Source organism: Cladophialophora yegresii, assembly GCF_000585515.1.
Source record: "Cladophialophora yegresii CBS 114405 chromosome Unknown aczIN-supercont1.1, whole genome shotgun sequence".
NCBI lineage: Eukaryota > Fungi > Ascomycota > Eurotiomycetes > Chaetothyriales > Herpotrichiellaceae > Cladophialophora > Cladophialophora yegresii.
Window position 1 is genome coordinate 4,998,809 of NW_006913045.1, and position 16,278 is coordinate 5,015,086.

General features: G+C 52.0%; 6 protein-coding genes across 6 annotated transcripts; 4 read left to right on the plus strand and 2 right to left on the minus strand.

Annotated features, from left to right (window-relative positions):
* Nucleotides 1–1,957: 1,957 nt before the first annotated feature.
* A1O7_01805 (uncharacterized protein) lies at nucleotides 1,958–4,323 on the minus strand (the record flags this gene model as incomplete). The annotated part of the gene is made up of 6 exons (XM_007755841.1): nucleotides 1,958–2,017; nucleotides 2,080–2,463; nucleotides 2,519–2,927; nucleotides 2,982–3,413; nucleotides 3,459–4,038; nucleotides 4,239–4,323. 6 exons carry the CDS (start codon nucleotides 4,321–4,323, stop codon nucleotides 1,958–1,960), a joined length of 1,950 nt encoding a protein of 649 aa, XP_007754031.1.
* Nucleotides 4,324–4,584: 261 nt separating this feature from the next.
* Nucleotides 4,585–5,134, plus strand: A1O7_01806 (2,4-dihydroxyhept-2-ene-1,7-dioic acid aldolase; the record flags this gene model as incomplete). Its single annotated transcript, XM_007755842.1, has 3 exons — nucleotides 4,585–4,695; nucleotides 4,750–4,971; nucleotides 5,018–5,134. The coding sequence occupies 3 exons, from the start codon at nucleotides 4,585–4,587 to the stop codon at nucleotides 5,132–5,134; spliced, it is 450 nt and encodes a 149-aa protein (XP_007754032.1).
* A 769-nt stretch (nucleotides 5,135–5,903) lies between these two features.
* Nucleotides 5,904–7,207, plus strand: A1O7_01807 (galactonate dehydratase; the record flags this gene model as incomplete). Its single annotated transcript, XM_007755843.1, has 4 exons — nucleotides 5,904–6,079; nucleotides 6,134–6,243; nucleotides 6,298–6,409; nucleotides 6,460–7,207. 4 exons carry the CDS (start codon nucleotides 5,904–5,906, stop codon nucleotides 7,205–7,207), a joined length of 1,146 nt encoding a protein of 381 aa, XP_007754033.1.
* A 760-nt stretch (nucleotides 7,208–7,967) lies between these two features.
* A1O7_01808 (uncharacterized protein) lies at nucleotides 7,968–9,775 on the plus strand (the record flags this gene model as incomplete). Its single annotated transcript, XM_007755844.1, has 5 exons — nucleotides 7,968–8,409; nucleotides 8,455–8,849; nucleotides 8,901–9,152; nucleotides 9,204–9,449; nucleotides 9,512–9,775. 5 exons carry the CDS (start codon nucleotides 7,968–7,970, stop codon nucleotides 9,773–9,775), a joined length of 1,599 nt encoding a protein of 532 aa, XP_007754034.1.
* A 1,239-nt stretch (nucleotides 9,776–11,014) lies between these two features.
* Nucleotides 11,015–11,230, minus strand: A1O7_01809 (uncharacterized protein; the record flags this gene model as incomplete). The annotated part of the gene is made up of 1 exon (XM_007755845.1): nucleotides 11,015–11,230. The coding sequence occupies one exon, from the start codon at nucleotides 11,228–11,230 to the stop codon at nucleotides 11,015–11,017; it is 216 nt and encodes a 71-aa protein (XP_007754035.1).
* Nucleotides 11,231–14,349: 3,119 nt separating this feature from the next.
* On the plus strand, nucleotides 14,350–15,773 carry A1O7_01810 (3-carboxy-cis,cis-muconate cycloisomerase; the record flags this gene model as incomplete). The annotated part of the gene is made up of 2 exons (XM_007755846.1): nucleotides 14,350–14,552; nucleotides 14,606–15,773. 2 exons carry the CDS (start codon nucleotides 14,350–14,352, stop codon nucleotides 15,771–15,773), a joined length of 1,371 nt encoding a protein of 456 aa, XP_007754036.1.
* Between the last annotated feature and the right edge of the window lie 505 nt (nucleotides 15,774–16,278).

Here is a 16,278-nt window from a genome sequence, read left to right on the forward strand (position 1 = left end):
CTCCGTGTCCATCCGCCAGGCGCCAATGCTGGTCTGGTCTAGGACGCCCGAACCCGCTGTGAAAGAAAGCAGGAAATCCACAAAGTCCATGGACATGGACGGGCATGAGGCAAAACTCCTCTTGGAAACCAAATGTTGAGCGGCTATGGCGATGGCTATGGCGGTGTGCCACTCAAGTCAGCAGATGTCGCTACCGTATAATTCAGAACAGAACATTCCTTGCTCTACTTCTTCAGTCGGAGAGGGGTCTCTCTATTCGGACCCATCGTCACTGTCGCGCTGTCACGCCACGCCAGGCCTTAGTTGCGGTCGCTACACGTAGATACCTAGTAATTATTGTCCCGGAATGTGTCGACATGCTGAGGGGGCTCACTTGATTGCCGCTACGAGGACAACACCACCTCGTTTACTCGTGATTGCGGTGACCCATCCATCTCAGCCATTCCAGGATTGCAACAAGCAGATTGCGACAAACGCAGCGATCAGTGATCAATCTAGGTTGACCGCTAGATAGACGATTGGTCCCAAGACCCGGTTTAGTTTCCCATCATGCAGACGAAGACTCCGATACGAAAGCTCGGTGGTCGCCATCAGTTCGGGCCCAACTTCGACCGCCTGGTCGTTTTAACGAGGACCTGTCCCAATAACAAGGCAATGATCGGGCATCTCTCGTCCATTACCAACGGATTCAAAAGCCCCCTTCAAACCGAACTAACTCATCGTTGCCGACATCTGCGCCGGCTTTGTCCGACCACGCGGTGCACCAGGTATGCTCCAGTTCCCATTCGGAGGGCTCTCGCCACCACCCGTCCTCGTACCAATGTTGCTATTGACAACGCCACCTGCCTTGGAAGATGTTGCAGCAGTATTGACGCCGCTGTCCCTTGATCGGATCAATGCCAATGCTGATTCAGGCCACAAATCCGTCTTCGGGTCCATCACCCAGCGATGCGTCTTCGACGAATGGATTTGCAGTTCCCATCCCTTGCGCAGGAAAAAAGGACACATGCCGGTGTAGGGTGAGCTCTTGTACATTGAGCTGGATGGTGAAATCGTGTTAGCCATTGTGATGAGGATCTGGAATCCAGGCCAACGCGGTATTATTGAGATCATTGCCATTACCATCTCAAGTTTGCGACCATCCAACCGTAGGCTGCTGTGGAAATCGCATCGCCGATGGTCCACATACCGCGCCGGCTCCCCGGATAAGTGGAAATCTCAATGACCTGAACCTCCAGCGTCAGGGCAATGCTATGCCCTCTTGATCATCGGCCATGCATTCTCAAATCCATTCTCAACCCTTCGATATCGAGGTGTTTGTGTAGTTGATCTGCACCATCGTTTGAGAATTTGCGTCGTACGCGTTTGGAGCCTCGAGTGAGCTTGAAGAACTGCGGAAGCGGCTGCATTTCCATTTCGATCTTGCCAAACCGGTGTCAGCTGCCATTGAAAAGTTGCTGGATGCCATAGGCCTTCATGCTGGTCCCGCTTCACGTCGTCAGAGAGTAGTTCTCGACCCCTTTGCCTCTCTGCTTGTCGGCAGTCGTGGCGTCACACCGAAGCAGCGCCTTGGACATGAGCAGCCCCTGCTCTGCATTGAGCGACAAAGAACGGCAACCCTCCTGCATTTACAGGTTGGATTGGAAGTGAGCCCAGCCGTTGGCATCGTAAGGACCGCTGGGTAAGTCCGAGAAAGCTCGATCAAGCTTCCGGCGAAATGTCGAAAAACATATTATTTCGAGCGGCGGGGATGTCATGTCCGAAAAAGGGTCCGGCCGCGGATCTTGACCATACTTTCCTAGGGCAATTTGCCTGGATATGGGATGGCTTCTTTCATCCAAGCAACGTCGAAATGATATCTACAAGCTTCGCCTGCAAGCGGTAGGTGTCAACCAAGGAGGGATTTCGCCCCTGGGTGCCTGATCAGAGATTTCCCGGGGCGAAACATTGTCGCCTGTCAAGGCATGAGGCCATCCCTCGAGAGTAAAGTTTCGAGGCCGCCGAAGTCTGGTGTGACCTAATCGAACCTGAATTAGTATCCCTGGTATCCGCTGCAGGGTTCCTTGCAAGATAGCTTACCATCGCATCGAATGGAGCCCAGTCGGTGACATCGCCAAGTGAGCTTCCTGGTGTCAAATGGAATTGAGCAAAGTGATCCCCCGAAGAAAAGTTGTTCCCATTTCCATAAAACACTGCTCCATCGCTGGCAATAACAGCACCATCGTCGGAGACCGGTATCGCGTGTGCTCGCTCGATCTGCCTACATGCCTCCTTACGCAACTCTTCGAGAACTAAACAGTATCGTGCGGCAAGAGACCCCTTCTCCGCGATTTTGGAGATCTGGTTTTGGCAATGCGTTGCGGCGTTGAGGTAGGGGAGATAGGTTTCTACAGGTGCCAGACGCTCTTGAATCGTGTAGACGTAGAGCACAACCACCGACGAGAAGGCAAAGTAGCTGGTGAACTGCAATGGCCAGTCAGACGGGCCGGGACGGGACGGCTGGCATGAATCCACTCACCCAGTATGCTTGAAACATCTGCCCAGAACGCACAAGGCTATCCACTGTGTGTGTGATATTCATGGCCGCCTGAAGACACTCGCGAATGCTGTTGTCAATCTGGCTTTGATGGGACGAGGCGTGCGGCGCCAAGCGCTTGTGCTGAAGTTGGGCAAACTTGCTTAGGAGAAAGGGCCGATGCGTCAGGACGACCGTGTGCCAGTAGGCGAGATTGAGAACGTTTCGCTGACGATGGAAAATGGGTAGGAGCAGAGCTGGGCTGATATCCGGATTAAGGAAGCTAGACATTTCGGTTCGCCATGCCTTTAACTTTTCGGAATACCCAGCAACGAACGCATATCGATCGGCAGATGAGCATGGGCGGATCGAGTGCAGATCTCGTAGTATGCCGCTCACAATTCGCGAAAGTCTGCCAGAAAACAGATTTCAGCAAGGATCTCCCAATCTCTGGTCTACACTGTACCTGAAATACGCCACCGGCGCGTACATGAGAGTCTGCTCCGGACTCGTACTGGGCGTGCTACGATCGCGATAGATGTCTCGATCGTCCACGCAGGAGGGCAGTTCTTGATCGATGTCATCATCGTGAAACGTTCTGGGTCGTCCGAGTGCGGTGCTGAGATAACTCCCCAGGCAATACCCTGCCCAGAAGGTCCTACACTGACACTCAATCTCAACGTAGTTGACGCCAGCCGCTGGGTCTGCGTGTCTGTTTCGGTTGAGCCCTATCGCGAGGGCAAGATGAGCCGTTGTGCCAAAGAGGCTCCAACAATGATTGATGCGAGATCGTGAGAGCAACCAGAGGCATTGACAGAGGCGCGCCTGCACGCTCACGAGACGGACGACTCCCCGTTCCCTGGAAAGCTGGTGGTCGGCTGCAAGAAAGTACTGGATGCTAGCTTCCATTAGTATGTTTTATCTACCCGATGAGGCCACAAACCTCATATCCGTCGTCTCGCTGTTGGGCTGAGGGTCCAGGAGGTCTTGCGCCAAGGCAAAGATCATGAACAAAAGCGCTGTCCGGGCCGGTGCTTCCTCTTGGTTGTTTCTGAACGAACCCGCCGTATCGTAAAACTCGTCAAGCCACTCCTCGACTGTCCGTCGGTGAAGAAATCGGTCAACCGGTACACTGAAGTCGAAGTACCTCCGGAGCAGCCTCGAGGTCTCCTCCTTGGATGGCATGAAACAGACGGGTTCGAACTCAGGAAGTGGGACGTCGCCGAAGGTAAAGATGGTGGACGCGGCATGACCGAACTCGATGCTCTGGTGCAATCTTTTCTGCACTCTCGGCAGGAAGGAGACGCCAGATGCCGGACCGACATAGTGGCCTTGACGGTCCGTCTGAGATGGCTCCGGAGACGTCCTGGACCCGGGCTGCGTGAGGCCTAATTTGGCTGCCTCCGTATCCCCTTGGAAGGGCAATGTGGAGGGCAGACTTGTGGACGCCGCGACATCTGACGCATTGGACGACCTCTTGGGCGCGATTTCGGCGGGGAAGATCGGTGACACGACCGTGGTAGCTTGATCGGAAGGATGTTAACTGCTCAAAAACAGGTCTCGGGAACGGGCTGCCCAGAAGGAAAATTGGGCTTAAGACAATGGCGTCCATCATGGCAAATGCTAACAAGCTAAAACTTGCATTGGACACCGTGTCGGGGAGGTCCTTTGGGGCCTGGCAGATGCTGCCTAGCCCGGAGATATCGAGAACAATTGCACAGACGGGCTACGATTGGATTCTGATAGACTGTGAACGTGGGCGCATTACCGGTACGTTGATGGGCAAGGAGAATACTGGATGAGACCATATGGACGGAGTGCGAAGGGCGCTGACAGCGTCGCCACAGACAACGAAATGCATGATTGTATACATGCCGTAGCATCTGCCGGTGCGAGCCCTATCGTGCGGCCACCAGGGGTGGATGGCTGGTTTATCAAACGCGCGTTCGGATGCCGGTGCTCATGGAGTCCTGCTCCCGCTCCTTCAGACAGCCGAGGATGCTCAAAAGATAGTACAGCACGCAAAATTTCCACCACAGGGTCGGCGAGGATTCGGAAGCCCATTTTCAATGAGCGCATTCAGCAGCACTGGCGATCTAAGTGGCTTAGCCTACCTCGAACACGCCAACGACAATCTCTTGACCATTGTTCAAATCGAAACGCAGGAGGCGCTGGACAACGTGAGAAGAAATTGTACGGTTTCGAGCTTCTTCCCGCGCTGATTCCGTCCTCAGGTTGATGAAATAGCCCAAGTCGAAGGAATCGATGTCTTGTTCCTTGGACCCTTTGACCTGGGCAACAATATAGGTCACACTGTTCGCGGAGCATTTGATCAGCAACTTGAAGATGCCATCTTGAAGATTAAAACCGCGGCAGAACATGCCGGGAAGAAGACTGGAATCTATTGCCCAAATGGTGACGTTGCGCGCAAATACGCCGAAATCGGCTTCCATATGGTCTGTCCATCCTCGTCTCCCTCTACTTCATGCTAACATGTTCGAGATTTCTGTCATCAACGACATGACAGTGCTTCCTGTGGGACTTTCGCAAGCTCTGTCCATTGCAACAGGGGCGAAGCAAGAAGTCAAAGGTGCAGCATATGGTGGCGGGAGTTCATAGGGTCTTGGGGGAGCTGCACCGCACATCGCGAAATGGCAAGAGTTGGACGGCATCGGGCCCTTGGGTGCCCTGTGCAGCCTCTGACAGAAAAAGAGGCGATGTCGCAAACCTCGAATCCTCCCTGCTATGTGGAGGGTCCAAAGGCCAGAAGCAAGGGATCGTTGCAACGGCTATCTCTTTATTGTACATAGTGGGCTGTCTGGTCAGCAGAAGGGAGAGATGCGAAGCGAGAGAGCAACTATGTACCTTTGTAGTGATCTAGCGGGGTGGCATTCTCAATGTCTGTGATTGGGAAGGTTTCCTGATGGTCTGCAAATGACGCCGCCAAGGGCGTCATAAGATAGCGCGTTCTAGACACGCTTGTATATTATCGTAACCATAGGCCTTCGTAACGACATAGTTGGGCATCGCCCCCGACCCCTGTGAATTCACCATGTCCTCCGAATTGAGTGAGAGAGATAATGATGCACCAGGCTCCACTGGACGCGCTCGGACAAGTAGCATCATATGGTAGGCCAACCATATCTCCGCTTATCCGTTCAAACATACTCCGGACCAGTTCTGAAATGTGGAGACAGCGGCGGCTCGGTCGGAAAATAGGTGGAAAAGGCAACAGGGTTCCTCAAGACAGGGCCAATGGCTTAGCTTTCGATCCCTCTTTTCGAATGGACTTTGAGAGCTTCTACGCGGCCTTGATCGTCCAAGCAGAGGGTATTCGATTCTCAGTTTGATCCGTCACATCAGTATTCTTGCACACCTCCTCGCGAAGATGGGTAAGATCGCGGTCCTAGAATACTTTCGAGTGCCCCCTCGTTGGTTATTCGTGAAGGTCGTGGACGAAGCAGGCAATTTCGGATGGGGGGAAGCGTCTTTAGAAGGCCACACCCAAGCAGTTGAAGGCTGTCTAGACGCGTGGTCCGAAAAGTACCGTGGAATGGATGCAGAGTAAGTCATGTCGGATGGCTTATCAACCCGAGAGCACGCTAACCTATCACGCAGCGACATTGAACAAATATGGCAGATGTCATGGCGGGGAGGCTTCTACCGGGGCGGCCCAGTACTGATGAGCGCCTTGTCCGGGATTGATATTGCCCTATGGGATCTGAAGGGTGATTTCTCGGCCATGTGACATGTCTCCTACACCGTACTAACCAGCCGTCTAGCGAGAAAACTCAACATTCCTATATATCAGCTCCTCGGAGGCAGAGTCAGGAACAAGATACAGGTCTATTCATGGGTCGGTGGCGATCGACCCCACGATGTCACCGCCCAAGCGTACGTCTCATCGAAAGCGGACCCGGATCGAAAACTGACTCAGTGGACAGTCAAGCTCGCATTGATCAGGGATTCCACGCTGTCAAGATGAATGCCACCGAAGGCGTTGGCTGGCTCGATTCGCCGTCCATGATCGACAGCGTCGTTGAGCGTCTCAAGGCCGTCAAGGCTCTCGGTATCGATTGCGCCCTTGACTTCCATGGCAGACTTCACAAACCCATGGCAAAACAGTTGGCAAAGGCTCTCGAAGAACACAGGCCGTTGTTTATCGAAGAACCTTTGCTCTCTGAGAATATTTCCGCTATCAAGGAACTCGCGAGCCTCGTGAGCTGTCCCATCGCTCTCGGAGAACGCCTTTACAATCGATGGGACGTAAAGCCTTTTCTTGAAGCTGGGTGTGTGGATATTTTACAGCCTGACATCTGCCACATTGGTGGAATATCTGAGATGAAGCGAATTGCAGCCATGTGTGAGACGTATGATGTTGCCTTGGCACCTCATTGCCCTCTGGGACCAATTGCCTTAGCGGCAAATATACAAATAGACACTGCCTCGCCTTCCTTTACAATCCAGGAGATGAGTCTAGGGATGCACTACAACAATACGGGCCAGGATCTGGCTACCTACATCTCAAACCCAGATGTTTGGGCTGTTAAAGATGGATATATTGATATCTTGACCGGGCCCGGGCTAGGTATCGAGGTTGATGAGGTGCGGGTGAGGGAATTGTCGAAGAACGCCAAAGCGTGGACGATTCCTACCTTTGAAGGACCAGGTGGTGAGCTTCGAGAATGGTAGATAGAGATCGACATTACCAAGTCGGGGTCAAGTGCACGGCGAGGACTATGGCTGCAATACATCCTGACTTAGCCTGAACCTCTGTATAAGTCTACAAATACGCGTAAAGTCTTATCCCTTCTACCGAATCACCCATCGTTCAATAAAGCTGCAAATTACCCTGCCACCATGGTATTAACACCCTTTTTCCGTAAACAGCGTCCTTCCGGGTGAGGAATGAATGGTACACCAGGGAGGCGTAGTGGGACGCGCTACCTAGCATACTGAAGCCCAGAGACGCTGGACTATTCGTCACCCTTCCCTGATCGTTCTCGGGAGAGCACAGGCCGCACTCGCCGTTTGATGGCTATTGCATCCTTGCGAGTCCGTACATACGCACGTTCTTTCTTTCTCCTCCGGCGGTCCCAGTCTATCGCGCCCAAAAGCCGGCACTGGAACCTCCTAGGGGTGAGGCTAGCTTTTCCGTTGCCGCGTTTGCACTTCCCTTGCACGCTTATTTTCCATCGCTTTTCCGTTGGTGGAGCCACGCAAATCAACCGTTCATTTGGCAATTCGCGGACACCGCTCGTTCGAGGAAGGGCACGGCTTCTTCCCGACCCCGCGGTTCTCCATGACTGCGGGTTGTCAAATGAAGGAATGAAGAATGCATAAAGGCACGGCAGCCTTCATCAGATACGCTGATCAGTTTACACCCTCCCTCAGTCTTCTTGACTCCAAATTTAGGTGACTCAAGCAGCATTACTAACCCTCGATGTGGACCATGAAGCTTCCCAAGATCTACAACACCTACATGGTGGCGTTCATTGCCACCATGGGTGGCATGCTCTTTGGTTTTGATATTTCGTCCATGTCGGCCATTATTGGAACGCAGCAATACAACGACTACTTTGACAAACCTGCCGGAGTCGTCCAAGGTGCCATTGGCTCAAGTCTTGCCGCAGGATCTGTGGTGGGCTCAATCGTCGCAGGCCCCCTTTCGAACAAAATCGGCCGCCGAGATTCGATAATGTTCGCCTGCATTTTTTGGCTTATCGGCACGGCTGTCCAGGCAGCGACCACTGGTATTGGCTCGCTCATCGCAGGGCGTATCCTGAACGGCATCACTGTTGGCATCACCAGCTGCCAAGTTCCTGTTTACCTCGCAGAGATCTCTCGGAAGGAGAAACGAGGAGGCGTTATTGTTATTCAACAGCTTGCTATCAGTAAGTAGCACGCTTTCTCAAACATTTCACAGCTCATATTTATAGATTGGGGTATCTTGATCATGTTTTTCATTGGATATGGATGCTCCTTCATCAAAGGCACGGCGTCTTTCCGAACAGCCTGGGCCATTCAATTTGTCCCATGCGTCTTCCTCATTATTGGACTGCCCTTCCTCCCCAGATCTCCGCGTTGGCTTGCAAAGGTAGACCGCCCGGACGAGGCCATCAACATCCTCGCCAAAATTCACGCAAAGGGAAACGCCCAGGACCCTCTTGTTGTTGCGGAATGGGAAGATATTACCGAAACAATCGCGGCCGAAAGATCGGGGGCGCACCGTGGATGGCGACGGTTCGTGGAAAATGGAATGTGGAAACGCACACTGGTCGGCTTCACTATCGGTATGTGGCAACAGAACAGTGGCGCGAACGTCATGACATATGTAAGTCTCTGAACATTCAACCCTCGGCGGGAATACTGACACCTTTCCTAGTACGTAGTCTACATCTTCATGATGGCCGGGCTTACAGGCAACGTTAACCTCATCGCCTCGGGTGTCCAGTATGCACTATTCATCATCTTCACCACCTGCATTTTCTTCTTCGTCGACAAGGTCGGCCGAAGGCCTCTCCTTGTGTATGGAGTCCTCGGAATGGCTGCCTGTCACTTCGTGGTTGGCGGTATTCTCTCCCATGGTGAAAATGTTCCGGGGGGTGTGGGGGCCAATCCGAACGTGTTGATCAAAGTATGTTACCTTCCTGGGCTCTATAGATCCGTCTCTAATGCTGTGCTATAGGTCACTGGAGGGAAGGCTAATGCAGTCATTGCATTTTCATACCTGCTGGTTATCATCTATGCCCTGACACTGGCCCCGGTGGTATGGGTCTATGCTGCAGAAGTATGGAGTCTGGAAACTCGCTCCGTCGGTATGAGTATTATGGGGGTTGGCATTTGGCTGTTCAATTTCGCATTGGGTCTTTATATCCCTCCCGGATTCCAGAATATCAAGTATGGCATGTTTATTGTGTTTGGATGCATGTGTGTAAGTACCCAAGAGCCGCCTGAAGGTTTCCAGGTTCGCAATGGCTAACCTAGTGACTCCAGGTCCTTGCGGCGGTACAATTCTATTTCACCTATCCCGAAACTTGCAACAAGTCACTTGAGGAAATCGAGTTCTTGTTCTCAAAGGAGGGCCCGAAGCCCTGGAACACCAGGCCGGGTGAGTCTAGATTGGACAGACTCATTGACGAAGCTCGTGAGAAGCGGATCACTGTCGAAGAAGTCCAGAATAAGCGGACTTCGACAGACCGTGCTCTGCATGTCGAAGTGACACGTGGTACCCAGCCTATCGAGGTAGGTAATGCCTAGGTTGGGGTGAACAGGGGTGGCGTGTTTTCAGGGTTCCGAGAGCCTTGAAGAAGGCATCCCTTGATGATGTCGAGACTCCTCAGGTGGTAACAGATTGAACGCTCGTTCTTCGGTAATGTTACTGTTTGACTTTCCTCGGCTCCACTGGTATCCGTATCTTGGAAAGCAGGATCGAGTCAGCGAGGTGTTTCTCCTGATGATGCAATTGGGCAGCGCAACATGTTGACGAGGAGACTTGTATGCCATTTATAGCCGTCAAGGCTGATATAGCGAGCTTTACAAAGTCTTTCATTAAACCAGAATTAGATACCCTGGGCCTTGGAGCTCCGCTGCGCAAGAAGCGATCTCGCTGAGAGTCCCGTTCTCAGTATGTATCTCCTTTCCTTACACTTCAGGCAATAATATCTTCCGGCAATCCGCACCGCGCTGGAACTGGCTTCTTTGATGTTCGTCACAAGCACGGGACAGCTTGTGAAAGAGTGGATGCAATGGTTTATCTATAGGACTTGATGAGCACAATTACTGGCAGAGCTCCCCCCATCCGGGACGAGGTCTTGAGGAATGTTTGTTCAAAAGGAAGCACTGGCCCCAACACTCAAGCTCTTTTCATGCGAACGTTGTGGTAGGATATAGAGCCTGAATGTCAAAAAGAACTAGGACCATGCCCCATCGACCGGATAGACTGCACCGCTAACATAAGTGCTCTCAGGTCCAAGTAGGAAGCCGATTACAGCTGCTACTTCTTCAGGTGTTCCTTGACGATTAAAAGCACAAGCCTCATCCATCTCATCAGAAGGTATTCCGGCAGCATCGATCCATCCCTGCATCATCGGCCTGTAGATGGCCCCAGGAGCGACAGCATTAACTCGCACCTCACGCTTTCCGTTCTCCTGAGAGGCGGCCCGACTGAGACCAATCACTCCGTGCTTGCTGGCAGCATACGCTGCGTGGTTTGCGATTCCTAGACTAGTTAGTTTTGTGGAACTCAGCAGAGCAACAGGCTTATTTACCTTTTGTACCGTGGATCGAGGCAATATTGACGATGGAGCCATGAACTGCCACGTGTTTGAGCTCTGCTCTGAGACAATTCATGCGACCGGTTAAGTTCACAGCAATTATTCTCTGCCATTCGCTGTCCTCGAGATCTTGGAGGGGCTGTAGCCCGTGGTTCTTGCCGATGATTCCGGCGACATTCGCCGCTCCGTCGAGACGGCCAAACTTCTCAATTATGCTCTCAATCTATCTGTCGACTTCGTCCCTGTTGGAGACGTCCACTTTGGTTACCATGAACGGTACGGATTGTTGAGAAAAGTAAGATTCTTTTTCGGCCAGCGTGACTGGATTGACATCGGCAATACAAACAGTCCCACCTCGCTCTGAGACGTATCTGGCAGTTGCAAAGCCGATACCGCTGGATCCACCAGTGTTGGCATATACCTTTCCTGACGGCAACATCTTTTGAAAGCAGAAGAGCCCTTTACTGACGAAAGCTTTGTTGACCGGTCGAAAGACGTTGCTGGAGGTTAGTCATGTGGCATGTGTTTCATTAAATTGAGCCAGATAGACAGGTTGCGTGGCAAACTTCTGCGAACTTGTACACTTGCTGAACGCCAATCCATGTCACACGCGAGGTTTTTCAACGCATATGGGGATTTTGGCGGAAAAGCAGGTAGTCGGGGGTCACCGCCACCTACAAGCCCGGCCACTAACTGTGAACAGCATTGTCTTCAATCGAAGCTCTCTCCTGCTAGGTGTAATGTAGCTGATATCCATTGGTCTTTTAAATGTGGATTGCTTTATACGCCGCTGCCTAGATGATAACATACGTACCATTCAACAGCAGAAAGGACTATGTACTGTGGACATTTGGCCTGTAGGGGCCCATGGTTGCGAATAAGCATGCTTTGGCCTCCATCCTGCTTGAGAGGCTCTACCCGTCAATGCAGAGCCCCGTAGGGAGTCGCACGGATAGAAGCAACAAATTCTTCGGAAACAGTTGAGAAAAGTTACTCGCTTCGCATCCGCCGTGCGGCCGTGCTTTCCCGCGTTTCAGCCAGCTTTTCCACTACTAGTGTCCTCTTTTCCGATCCCTTTTTCGTTGCCAGTACGGGGGCATTTAGAGTGGCACGATCTGGGTGAGCCGGCCTGACCCGAATTTGAGCTCTCTAGTAGGTTTTAATTTTCCTTGTTCTGGCTTGCTAGCTGGGTTCCCTCGACGGGGTCGACGCAAAACAGAAGGCAAGCAATGTACAATAGCTGCGGTCTTCGTTTGGGCTGGGCGCGTTCGGCCTACCTCGATTTTTCGATACCCCCTGTCTTCGCGACACGCAAGAGCATGGCGGATGCGAAGCATTACCCAAGCTTCGCTGTGATTGGGAGCACATCTCCTTTGTCGGTTTACATCTCGAGCTTGTTACGATGAAGCGACGGCAAGCGCATCAGAGACCGCGCTCGGAAATACCACATCTTGGTTTCTCGAAACTGCCTCACTCCCTGCGCGCGGGCCATGCATGACCTGGTTCCGTGTGTGCGTGTACGCGTGCACTCTAGTTTCTCATGGTCAATCCGCCTGCATAAAAACCCTATCCAGGAGGACCCCGACAATGTCGTAAGATTGTGGGCGAGGCTGCACGAAGCTAGCCAATCCAGCCAGCCGCATCCGCCAAAGTGCCGTAAGATTGTGTCGCTAAGTTGTTCCACCACTCCCGCCACCACCACGCCATCCTTTTTTGTCGAACCCTTGATGTATCGAGTCGCCTAGGTAAGGCGTATCGATTAGTATATTATATATAATTATGGTAGTGATGGCAGTAGTATTGAACTGGGGCGAGGCTTCATTGCCAGACGGGTATGCCTCTCGTGTGGCGGCTGGCAGGGCCTCTCAAACCATACCACACACTACACCTTGAAGGAGCGGCGTAAAGGTCTCGAGTAGAGTGTCTGTATTGCATATGTTGCTGTCTGGCTTCTTGGTTGTCTGTGTGCTATCCGTAAAGTAAGTAAAAGAAGGAAAAGAAGCGCAGCCTTGCGCTAGAGTGCCAGCCAATCAGAACGCTCGGTTGCTACGCTGGACATTGTCCAGAGAAGTGGCCAGCCTTGCCAACCCCTGACCTCTCTCTCAGCCCCATCATAGTATTATAAAATTAATAGGGTTAACTCTAATTTATAAAGAGCTACGGTAAGTTAGGTGTACTAAGGTGCTATAAGGTTATACTATAGACTTATATCGCTAGGTTATTTCATTACTTTCTTAATAGGGACGGGCTTTACTAGCAGTTAATTAAGAGGTTTATATTAAGAATTACCTCCGCGCAGCGTGTACGAGGACACGTAGGCACACAGGTAACCCTCGGGGTTCTTGATTATCGGAGGTAGAGTAGAGGTTAATGCCGAATAAATCGTCAGACGGGATACAGCACTTATACTGTATCTCCTTAAGCGCAATAATAACTGAAGTTAACTACACCTCCTATAGAGGTGTATCTAGCTGTAACTATATATACAGGTAGTTTTCCTATCTAGGAAAGTCTAGGCGTTATATGGTTGCCTTTATTGCGGCCCCTCGCCTTATAACTGTCAGGAATGGCGGTACTCGAGATGTAAAAAGGGGTGTATAAGCTAATATCTATCTAGCTATCGACGAAGACTCAAAGCATGCGGAACGAGGAGGGTTCGCATGCGAGGAGCAAGCTATATAGGCCTAGAGCGCTAAGCCCATCTAGGCGTTCCTGACAATAACGGTGCAACGCATGCAACGGCTTATTTCCTATTTAGGGTATTACGTGACCCGAGCCAGCCTTGCTATCGAGGCTGTCTTCCTCGCTTGACCTTCCTTTCTGCGCTAGGTCCGGCAGGCCGCATGGAGGTCGGTTCGTTACAGTTTATTACTTATCTATAGGCGTAATGCGACTCGAGGTCTTAGCCTATTTTATTCCTTTAACAGTAGACCCTACCTATAAGTGCTTATGCTTACTCGCGATTATCTGCGAACATCCGCCAATGCCCACGAATGTACACGAGGTTTCACGAGTGATCACGTTATTATTACTAGTCGTTGAATCATTACTGCGCTAGTATTGGTGATATTTTCCTCGCCAAGACGCTAAATGCGGGTAAACTGCGTCTCCGTCATTCACCTCCTTTCCAAAAACCAGCTTCCACCACTGTTCCGGGAGGCGTCTGTGGCGACTTCGAAGGGCACGACATCCCGAGGATAGGAAGTGCGGGAAATCGAAAACGGCGAAAACAGTTAGATTAACGTCCAACCTATCCGGAACGGAACAATGGTTTGCCTAGATGATGATGAAGGTAGACCGAAGCCGCGGCCGCATGACGGCGCCGACCAGCAATCTAGCTCAAGCTCGGAAATCTAATACCGATCTCACTAACTAGGCAGTGTCCGGCAACTTGCTCCCACTGTTGCCGAACATCACCCATGAATGGCAGGATTCAAGCCCACATGTAACGCGGAGCATCACGTCTCGGTTCACAGAGGATTTGATTTTCGTATATAACTGTCCTGGCACACTCGCGACAAAGCCCAAGAAGCCGAGCAAACACATGGATAGTCGGATATGGCAGTCTCAGCCATCGATTCTCGCGTCTTTCGCGACCTGTTCGGCACCGCTGAGATTCGCGACGTATTCTCTGACGATGCTTACGTCCGTCGGATGATAGAGGTCGAGGCAGCCTTAGCGCGAGCCCAATCCCGCGCAGGTGTGATTCCCCCGGATACTGGGGAGAGCATTTCGAAGGCTCTGTCGGATGCAAAGATTGAGTGAGCCTGCTCTACTACCGCTATGTAGCATGTTCTGACCACTGGTCTACCAGTTTCCAACGTCTCTCACGTGAGACAGAAATCGTTGGTTACCCCGTGCTGCCTCTGGTCCGCCAACTAGTTGAACAAACACCAGCACAACACGCCAAGTATATCCATTGGGGTGCCACAACCCAAGATATCATGGATGACGCTTCCGTTTTACAGATGCGACAAGGGATCGAGATCGTCGAAAGGTATCTTGAAGAACTCACCTCCGTCCTGCAGTCGCTTTCACGGACGCATCGGGACACGCCAATGGCCGGCCGTACTCACCTCCAGCACGCCTTGCCCTGTACGTTCGGCTACAAATGTGCCGTGTATCTCTCCAGCGTTGTGCGTCACGCAGAAAGGCTGAGCGAGCTTCGGAAGAGATGCTTCCTCGTCCAATTCGGTGGAGCTGTCGGAACTCTGGCGTCACTTGGCTCAGATGACACTGGTCCTCGCGTACGCGGTCGTCTCGCACAAGAGCTGGGTCTCGCAGATCCACCAATCACATGGCACGTTGCTCGCGACAACGTTGCTGAGATCATCAATTTCTTAGCCTTGGTCGGTGGTACTTTGGGGAAGATTGCCTACGACCTGATTGTGATGTCGTCAAACGAAGTGGCCGAGGTATCTGAGCCTTTCGTACCACACCGTGGTGCCTCATCGACGATGCCGCAAAAGCGCAATCCCATCTCCAGCGAGCTTGTGCTGGCAGCGTCAAAAATACTCCGATCCCATGCTGGGTTGGTTTTGGATGCCATGGTGGTAGACTTCGAACGAGCATCGGGTCCGTGGCATCTGGAATGGGTTGCGATACCCGAGGCTTTCGTACTGGTTGTGGGTGCTCTGCATCAGACCACTTTCGCCTTCCGCGGCCTCGTGGTAAATACGGATGTCATGGGTATTAACCTTGCTTCAACAAGAGGGCTCATTGTCGGCGAGGCGGTGATGATGGGCTTAGCACCGTTCCTAGGTCGCCAGGAGGCTCATGACGTGGTCTATCAAGCTTGTAAAGAGTCTATCGAAAGCCATCAGCCACTGCTCGAGGTCCTTCGTAATCGGAAGAAGGTCACCGAGCACGTAGGCGATGCGCATTTAAGGTTGCTGTGTGATCCGAAGAACTACCTGGGTGCAAGTCAACTGATGGTAGACAAAATGCTAGAGGACATCGAAGCGCGCAAAGCCTCGAGGTAGGGGAAGAATGCTGTTCGATTGAGTCCACATTATAGCGAGCTGTTTAAGTATTGACCTAAGGGTAATGCTCGAGATTTCCAGCACCAAATCCCAATACGGCTTTACAACTGCTTTTTGCCTGTGGATCTGATAGGCAGGGTGAGGCTCAGGTATGTGCAGACGCACCTTCACGGGGGCGCAAACCTGTAAAGCCACCATGGGCCGGTGTTTGTCGCGCCGAACGACAAGAGCCCCGGCATTGCCAATGTAGTTCCACGGTGCAACCCTTCAGGCGGTGGTCTCTACGAAAGAGTGTACTGTACCGGACAGCACGCCAGTATGACTGCCTAAGACAAGCGGCAACTTTCTAACCGTCCCCTAACTCGAAAGCATACATGTCCGAGTCGGGAGAGAGTCTGCGAAGAAGCTCCACTAGCAGTCGTGTCCGTGGTTGTGTAGAGCGAGGCATGAGGAGCTCGCCGTCAAGGTCGTCTTCCCTGTATAGATTAGGCTAGGTGATTTACAG